Source organism: Procambarus clarkii, chromosome 19 (assembly GCF_040958095.1).
Source record: "Procambarus clarkii isolate CNS0578487 chromosome 19, FALCON_Pclarkii_2.0, whole genome shotgun sequence".
Taxonomy (NCBI): domain Eukaryota; kingdom Metazoa; phylum Arthropoda; class Malacostraca; order Decapoda; family Cambaridae; genus Procambarus; species Procambarus clarkii.
In genome coordinates this window covers 27092137-27101981 of record NC_091168.1, presented here as the reverse complement: position 1 = coordinate 27101981, position 9845 = coordinate 27092137, and the positions used below count along the sequence as shown (strand labels likewise).

General features: G+C 47.1%; 1 protein-coding gene across 1 annotated transcript in view; it reads right to left on the bottom strand.

Annotated features, from left to right (window-relative positions):
• The window catches only part of LOC138366349 (UPF0746 protein DDB_G0281095-like), a 10247-nt gene extending 1155 nt beyond the window's left edge, over positions 1-9092 (bottom strand). The window contains exon 1 of the mRNA XM_069327382.1: positions 8919-9092. Within this exon, the coding sequence (XP_069183483.1) occupies positions 8919-9092 (174 nt within the window). The remainder of the gene's footprint in view (positions 1-8918) is intronic.
• Between the last annotated feature and the right edge of the window lie 753 nt (positions 9093-9845).

Sequence of the window (9845 nt, the reverse complement as noted above, 5' to 3'; positions counted from 1 at the left end):
GTTTTCGCTTCATGCAGGTCGGCGTTCAATCCCCGACCGTCCACAAGTGGTTGGGGCACCATTCCTTTCCCTCCGTCCCATCCTAAATCCTTATCATGACCCCTTCCCAGTGCTATATAGTCGTAATGGCTTGGGGCTTTCCCTTGATAATTCCTTCTCGTATTATCCCCCCCTACTCCTCCTCTCACCCTTCCCCAGTGCTCTGATCGTCACTTTAACATTATATATTTGCTTTGTTAAATCCGTTTAGAATCTTATATGTCGTTATCATGTTTCATCTGTCCCTTCTGTCTTCAAGTGTGATGAGGTCAAGTTGCAGCAGAATGTTCCCAGGTCCTCTCGGCTCAGGCATCGCAGCTCAGGCATCGCAGCTCAGTCCTCACAGCTAAAGTCTCTCATTTGAGGTCTCTCAGATTATTCCATCTCAGGGCAGCATATTCAGCTGTGTACCCCATCTCAGGGCAGCATACTCAGCACTGTACCCCATCTCAGGGCAGCATACATCAGCACTGTACCTCATCTCAGGGCAGCATACTCAGCACTGTACCTCATCTCAGGGCAGCATACTCAGCACTGTACCTCATCTCAGGGCAGCATACTCAGCACTGTACCTCATCTCAGGGCAGCATACTCAGCACTGTACCTCATCTCAGGGCAGCATACTCAGCACTGTACCCTATCTCAAGGCAGCATACTCAGCTGTGTACCCCATCTCAGGGCAGCATACTCAGCTGTGTACCCCATCTCAAGGCAGGATACTCAGCTGTGTACCCCATCTCAGGGCAGCATACTCAGCACTGTACACCATCTCAGGGCAGCATACTCATGCTGTGGGTCTCACAAAGACTGGATCTTTCATTCGGGAGGTTTTTTGGTCCATGTTTTTGGTCTTGACAGATGTTGGCCAGTTTGGCATATGCTGCTGACGCTATTATGCTGATGTGTCCCCTCTGGCGTTATATTTGTGGCTATGTCTACTCTCACGTCTTTCTCTGTGTCTGAAACTGGAACGTGTCTCGTCCCCCCCCCTCTTGATTTTGAGCATGTAAGAGGCCATCCCACCACTCCTCTTCCTTCCCCTCACAACTTCCTTCCCCTCAGTACTTCCTTCCCCTCAGTACTTCCTTCCCCTCAGTACTTTACACTTGTAGTGGGTAGGGGGCATCAGACATCTTCAAGACAACCTTCAGTGTGAATATTACTTTGTTGGGGCATTACAGTTCCCCCTGTGTGCTGACGCACCTCATTGGTTTCATATCATCAGCTAACGTACTACGGGCTCACCATAGCCCGTGCTGCTTGAAACTTTTTGTTCCAGGTTGCAAATCTTTAACAACAACAGCAAACATACGAAGAGACCATTTCCTTGTTTGGTCGTTGTTGTTGTTGTTGTTTCAGATTTAGCTACTCAGAACGAAGTGTCCCATGTAGCACGGGCTATGGCGAGCCCCGTAACCTGTTTGGTGGTTGATCTGTATTATAATAGGGACCCCTTGTGGTAACCTACTCGTCACCTGTCAGCGTCTGGTATCATCCTGGTTGATCAGTCCAGCAACCAGGAGGCCTGGTCGACGACCGGGCCGCGGAGACGCTAAGCCCCGGAAGCACCTCAAGGTAAGGTACCTACGTACTGTAACCCTTCGCTCCTCTCCTGTGAGATATTCTCTGAGCCAGCTTTACACTCTACGCCAGCCTGTTCCTCCAGCTTGAGTAAGAGCTGCTTGAATGGGAAGCAAAATGCTTGTGGTCGTCGAGGAATATACAGTCTACCCATCCCAGTCTGCCCATCCCAGTCTGCCCATCCCAGTCTGCCCATCCCAGTCTGCCCATCCCTCTCTTTCTTGTTGGATTTCTGACTCACCATAAATTGGTCCAGCTGGACTTTTCCTCAGTAAATCCTTGATGGTGTTTGGAATTGAAAGTTAGGTGTAGTTAGTGTTTGATGATCGTCCTTCGTGTGAGTGTCTGATGACTGGCGGTTGGTGCTCATCATTCTTGGTCCGCACTTCAGTCGTTCTTGTGCAGGCGATGAGTCACAATAACGTGGCTAAAGTCTGTTCACCAGATCACACACTAGAAGGTGAAGGGACGACGACGACGTTTCGGTCCGTCCTGGACCATTCTCAAGTCGATTGTCTTGAGAATGGTCCAGGACGGACCGAAACGTCGTCGTCCCTTCACCTTCTAGTGTGTGTGGTCTGGTCAACTTCAGTCGTTCTTGTCCATTGACACAAGATATGACTGAGTGTAAGTTGTTGTTGGTGTGTGGAGTACTAGTACCTGGAGTACTAGTACCTGGAGTACTAGTACCTGGAGTACTAGTACTTCACTAGTACCTGGAGTACTAGTACCTGGAGTACTAGTACCTGGAGTACTAGTACCTGGAGTACTAGTACTTCACTAGTACCTGGAGTACTAGTACTTCACTAGTACCTGGAGTACTAGTACTTCACTAGTACCTGGAGTACTGGTACTTCACTAGTACCTGGAGTACTAGTACTTCACTAGTACCTGGAGTACTAGTACTTCACTAGTACCTGGAGTACTAGTACTTCACTAGTACCTGGAGTACTAGTACCTGGAGTACTAGTACCTGGAGTACTAGTACTTCACTAGTACCTGGAGTACTAGTACCTGGAGTACTAGTACCTGGAGTACTAGTACCTGGAGTACTAGTACTTCACTAGTACCTGGAGTACTAGTACCTGGAGTACTAGTACCTGGAGTACTAGTACTTCACTAGTACCTGGAGTACTAGTACCTGGAGTACTAGTACCTGGAGTACTAGTACTTCACTAGTACCTGGAGTACTAGTACTTCACTAGTACCTGGAGTACTAGTACTTCACTAGTACCTGGAGTACTGGTACTTCACTAGTACCTGGAGTACTAGTACTTCACTAGTACCTGGAGTACTAGTACTTCACTAGTACCTGGAGTACTAGTACTTCACTAGTACCTGGAGTACTAGTACCTGGAGTACTAGTACCTGGAGTACTAGTACCTGGAGTACTAGTACTTCACTAGTACCTGGAGTACTAGTACCTGGAGTACTAGTACCTGGAGTACTAGTACCTGGAGTACTAGTACCTGGAGTACTAGTACCTGGAGTACTAGTACTTCACTAGTACCTGGAGTACTAGTACCTGGAGTACTAGTACCTGGAGTACTAGTACTTCACTAGTACCTGGAGTACTAGTACCTGGAGTACTAGTACTTCACTAGTACCTGGAGTACTAGTACTTCACTAGTACCTGGAGTACTAGTACCTGGAGTACTAGTACTTCACTAGTACCTGGAGTACTAGTACTTCACTAGTACCTGGAGTACTAGTACTTCACTAGTACCTGGAGTACTAGTACTTCACTAGTACCTGGAGTACTAGTACTTCACTAGTACCTGGAGTACTAGTACTTCACTAGTACTGGAGTACTAGTACTTCACTAGTACCTGGAGTACTAGTACTTCACTAGTACCTGGAGTACTAGTACTTCACTAGTACCTGGAGTACTAGTACTTCACTAGTATCTGGAGTACTAGTACTTCACTAGTACCTGGAGTACTAGTACTTCACTAGTACCTGGAGTACTAGTACTTCACTAGTACCTGGAGTACTAGTACTTCTCTAGTACCTGGAGTACTAGTACTTCACTAGTACCTGGAGTACTAGTACTTCACTAGTACCTGGAGTACTAGTACTTCACTAGTACCTGGAGTACTGGTACTTCACTAGTACCTGGAGTACTAGTACTTCACTAGTACCTGGAGTACTGGTACTTCTCTAGTACCTGGAGTACTAGTACTTCACTAGTACCTGGAGTACTGGTACTTCACTAGTACCTGGAGTACTAGTACTTCACTAGTACCTGGAGTACTAGTACTTCACTAGTACCTGGAGTACTAGTACTTCACTAGTACCTGGAGTACTAGTACTTCACTAGTACCTGGAGTACTGGTACTTCACTAGTACCTGGAGTACTGGTACTTCACTAGTACCTGGAGTACTAGTACTTCACTAGTACCTGGAGTACTAGGACTTCACTAGTACCTGGAGTACTAGTACTTCACTAGTACCTGGAGTACTAGTACTTCACTAGTACCTGGAGTACTAGTACTTCACTAGTACCTGGAGTACTAGTACTTCACTAGTACCTGGAGTACTGGTACTTCACTAGTACCTGGAGTACTAGTGTTAGTGGTCACCCCCCCCCCCCCACCTTCCCCCTCCAAGTAACCGCAGTCATTTTATGTTTGTTTGTTTGTTTCCTGGAACATCTCGTGGGTTGTCTTCCTTACCGCCGTGCTCAGTTCTAGTGGCAGATCAGGTTTCTGCTTCAAACTTCTTGAAAGCTTTCATGAGTCACTTATATGTTTCTTTATGTGTCTCCGTGTGTCTTCATTCTCTTGTGTGTGTACCTGTGTGTGTTGACACATTCTCTTGTGTGTGTACCTGTGTGTGTTGACACATTCTCTTGTGTGTGTACCTGTGTGTGTGTTGACACATTCTCTTGTGTGTGTTGACACATTCTCTTGTGTGTGTACCTGTGTGCTTTGACACATTCTCTTGTGTGTGTACCTGTGTGTGTTGACACATTCTCTTGTGTGTGTACCTGTGTGTGTGTTGACACATTCTCTTGTGTGTGTACCTGTGTGTGTGTTGACACATTCTCTTGTGTGTGTACCTGTGTGTGTTGACACACTCTCTTGTGTGTGTTCCTGTGTGTGTTGACACACTCTCTTGTGTGTGTACCTGTGTGTGTTGACACACTCTCTTGTGTGTGTACCTGTGTGTGTTGACACACTCTTGTGTGTGTACCTGTGTGTGTTGATACACTCTCTTGTGTGTGTACCTGTGTGTGTTGACACACTCTCTTGTGTGTGTATCTGTGTGTGTTGACACACTCTCTTGTGTGTGTACCTGTGTGTGTTGACACATTCTCTTGTGTGTGTACCTGTGTGTTGACACACTCTCTTGTGTGTGTATCTGTGTGTGTTGACACACTCTCTTGTGTGTGTGTACCTGTGTGTTGACACACTCGTGTGTGTGTACCTGTGTGTTGACACACTCTTGTGTGTGTACTTGTGTGTGTTGACACATTCTCTTGTGTGTGTACCTGTGTGTGTTGACACACTCTTGTGTGTGTACCTGTGTGTTGACACACTCTTGTGTGTGTACCTGTGTGTTGACACATTCTCTTGTGTGTGTACCTGTGTGTTGACACATTCTATTGTGTGTGTACCTGTGTGTGTTGACACACTCTCTTGTGTGTGTGTACCTGTGTGTTGACACACTCGTGTGTGTGTACCTGTGTGTTGACACACTCGTGTGTGTGTACTTGTGTGTGTTGACACACTCTTGTGTGTGTACCTGTGTGTTGACACACTCGTGTGTGTGTACTTGTGTGTGTTGACACACTCTTGTGTGTGTACCTGTGTGTTGACACACTCTTGTGTGTGTACCTGTGTGTGTATGTCAGTGAATGTGTGTGTATTCACCTAGTTGTATTCAACTACTTGTGCTTGAGGGGGTTGAACTCTGCTCTTTCGGCCCGCCTCTCAACTGTCAATCAATCAACTGTTATACGAACTACTAACTTTTTTTTCCCTTCACCTATATTCCATGGAAGCAGCCCGTAACAGCTAACTAACTCCCAGGTACCAATATTTACTACTAGGTGAACAGTGGGTATCAGGGTGAAAGAAACTCTGCCCATCTGTTTCCCCGTCGGCCGGCACCGCTGCCTGTGGAAGGCGGCCTCTCATTACCGACCGTCCCAAGTTAAGCATCTTGGCCCCTCTGTCTCACCCGACCCGGAGATGCTCAGCTGGGAGAAATTGCAAGGCGGAAGCTGTGGGGGATTGACGGGGGAAGTGAGGTAATGGAATGGGCGTTGACGGAGATTGGGAAAGGGTTCGTAAGGAAGGAATGCGGGTGGGAAGGAATAGCTACAGTGAGGGGATAGATGCGTGGCTTGGTTGATGGACAGGAACAAGCTTAGCCACGGAGTGTAGGGGTGTGGGGTGTGGTTGACAGGTGTGGGGTGTGGTTGACGGGTGTGGGGTGTGGTTGGCGGGTTGGGGTGTGGTTGACGGGTGTGGGGTGTGGTTGGCGGGTGTGGGGTGTGGTTGGCGGGTGTGGGGTGTGGTTGACAGGTGTGGGGTGTGGTTGACGGGTGTGGGGTGTGGTTGACGGGTGTGGGGTGTGGTTGACAGGTATGGGGTGTGGTTGACAGGTGTGGGGTGTGGTTGACGGGTGTGGGGTGTGGTTGACGGGTGTGGGGTGTGGTTGACGGGTGTGGGGTGAGGTTGACGGGTGTGGGGTGAGGTACACAGGATGGGGATAGGTTGACCAAAGTAGGATGGTGGGAGTGAGAGGAGAGAGAGAGAGAGAGAGAGAGAGAGAGAGAGAGAGAGAGAGAGAGAGAGAGAGAGAGAGAGAGAGAGAGAGAGAGAGAGAGAGAGAGAGAGAATAAGATAACAAACACAACAGAAGGTAACTGGAGAAAGAAGCAGAAGAATGAAGGAGAAGAAAAAGAAATCACTTGAAGAAACAAAACAAAATAGTGAAATACGGAGAGAGAGAAAGAGGACACAGGGCAGGAAGTAAGAGGAAATAAATAAGGAGAAAGGACGGTGAAGAAAAATACAAAAAAAAGGCGAAAAGGTAAGAGAATTTAGAGAATGTGGAAAACCAGAAGTTAATTTCTTAAGTAGCAATGGTCGGTGTGGAGGTGCCCCAGTCTTCTCTCTCTCTCTCTCTCTCTCTCCCTCTCTCCCTCTCTCCCTCTCTCTCTCCCTCTCTCTCTCTCTCTCTCTCTCTCTCTCTCTCTCTCTCTCTCTCTCTCTCTCTCTCTCTCTCTCTCTCTCTCTCTCTCTCTCTCTCTCTCTCTCTCTCTCTCTCTCTCTCTCCCTCTCTCTCTCTCTCTCTCTCTCTCTCTCTCTCTCTCTCTCTCTCTCTCTCTCTCTCTCTCTCTCTCTCTCTCTCTCTCTCTCTCTCTCTCTCTCTCCCTCCAACCAGACGCAGCTCTCCAAAACGACCTCCTAAAAGCGTAACTCACTCCCTCTAAACACCGGAAATTCAGGTTCGTTCAAGGCATTTTTAGCCGAGAGTTGGGGGCCGGATAAGGAGTTGTAGCCGGATAAAGAGACGGGCGTCCGTTCCAGCGGGTGTGACTCACGGCCGTTGTGCCTTAACGGTGCTTCTGTTTTTGTGATTCACTTGTGGCTGCTGTTGGCCTGATTGTATTTGTGCTGTTCCTGTTGTTATTGTATCATTGTATTATTGTATTGTTGTATCATTGTATTATTGTATTGTTGTATTTCTGTTTAATTTTATATTGTCTCATTGTATTCTTATAATTGTGTCGTTTTATTGTTTCATATTGTATTATTGTCATTGTTGTTGTTGTTGCATCTTTGTTGTAATTGTATTACTGTAGCATTTTTGTTATTTTATCATTATATTATTGTATCATTTTATCACTGCATCGTTGTATCATTGCATCATCATTATAATGGTATTTCACTGTATTAGTGCATAGTGTTATTGCATCATTATATTTTATCACTGCATCATTGTTTCACTGTTGAGACGAGAGGGAAGGGATGAAAGCACCACAGTCATGTAATTGTTCAGTCTTGTGTGGCTAGAATTGCCGCTAATCCTCTAAGAAGAAGTTGCTAAGTGAACACTAATTGCTGGAGCTCCGTCGACGATGGTACACACCCATTCTTAAGACCACTTCGATCCCTTCATTGTACCACACATCCATTACAAACCCGGTAACCAGTTACAGGAACCTGTCCAATTGTCTCTTGAAACTTTCCACCTCTGTTCCGGCGGTATATTGGTGTAAGGAGATTGAAGGTCAAAAGGTCCCCCCTTTAAGGGCCTACATTCCGTTGAGCTTGGCCCCAAGCCGGGCGCGAGGAGTTGAAGAAACCCTGAAACCCTCTGCAGGTATGCCCGAGGCCTCTGATGTTCATACAATGTTCCTTGATTGCGTTTCTTGTAACTGATGGTCACTGGGCTTGAGAATGAACAATGACCAGAGTTTTTTTCACCCTATGCCCCTGTTACCTAGCAGGAAAATAGGTACCTAGGTGTTAGTCAGCTGTCACGGGCTGCTTCCTGAGGGTGGAGGCTTAGGTCGAGGACCGGGCCGCGGGGACACTAAAAAAGCCCCGAAATCATCTCAAGATAACCTCAAGATCCTGATTCACAGAGATACGCTTTGAGTAAAGCAGCTGAATTTGTTCAGTTTTGTTAGATAATCTCCTGGTATTTGATATGTATCCAGTAACTTGAATACGCTGGTAGAACAAATTGTTTTCTTTGAATCTGATTTTCACAGAGATCGATCCTAGCTTTCTTCTTGAACTCCCTGAATGTCATCTCCGCGTTTTGTGACATCAAGTTCGGATGGATTCGTGGCTTAACTGTTTTTATAATTCCTGACACAGTCTGGCATTTCGATTTCATCTGAACTTTAGGCTTTTTTTTTAGCTTCATCTGAAGTATGTTGGAGACTAGTCAGAATACCTCAGGAGAATCCCTCAACATGGCTGTTAGCTTTGGGAATGATGCTGCAGTCTTCTTTTTTTCCTTTTTTGTTTTTCCTCCAAGCATTGATGTATTCCTTAAAAGAACAAGTTTTTTTTTGAGCATTATCAACGATGATTTGGTAGTGACCCTCCTGATATATGTGACCAGATGATCATTTAAGTGATTATGGAGCCTTAGAGCAGTCATCCAAGACACTCTTATTTTCCCATTGAAATCTAATTCAGTTTTTCTAAAACTCTTGCAAGGATCCTTCCAGAAGAAAGCCAGCGGGCCTCAGAGAGAGAGAGAGAGAGAGAGAGAGAGAGAGCAGGAGCGTGGAGTGTCTCCCTCAATCACGTCTTTCGAAACCAAACTTCAGGTTCTCTGCTCTTGCTTGGATGGAGTTCGAGGTCGCTCATGAGAACCGAGCGGGCCTGCAGCGGCGCTTCTTGGGTTGTACCAGAAGCATCGGGTAGCGGCCGCGTTGAAATTGGTCTCAGAGTGTCAGTAAACAGATCTCTACTCGGCCAGTGTTGACAGCTTCCCATCATGGCTGTGGCTACGTCAGTACTGACACCTTCCGATCAAGGTTTTAACTACGTCAGTACTGACACCTTCCGATCAAGGCTTGCAGCCAATCAATACTTCCACCAGAGGACATAATTCTTGAAGAAACTCTCATCTGGTCTAAGGACACCCCACCCTCTTTGTCGGGGTTGACAGTGAATTGCAGCCTTGAGCGAGGCTGTCCTCTCACGCGGACACCCAGACCTGTCCACCATCTCCTAAATTTAGAGAGACCTCCAACTTTTTTTGTCTTTTCAGGATTACTCCAAATACAGACAAATGGGAGGCATTCAGGGTTCATTCTCCCTCGCTCATCACTCTATATTTTCTCTCTCTCTCTCCTGGAGCTCACTTGTATCTTAACCAGATTAAGGTATGCTTAAGTTTAGTCCTTTTCTGATACGAGTTCGCTAAGACTTCTGGGCGCTCCACGCAGTTCGCTAAGACTTCCGGGCGCTCCACGCATTTCGCTAAGACTTCCGGGCGCTCCACGCAGTTCGCTAAGACTTCCGGGCGCTCCACGCAGTTCGCTAAGACTTCTGGGCGCTCCACGCAGTTCGCTAAGACTTCCGGGCGCTCCACGCATTTCGCTAAAACTTCCGGGCGCTCCACGCAGTTCGCTAAGACTTCCGGGCGCTCCACGCAGTTCGCTAAGACTTCCAGGCGCTCCACGCAGTTCGCTAAGACTTCCGGGCGCTCCACGCATTTGGCTAAGACTTCCGGGCGCTCCACGC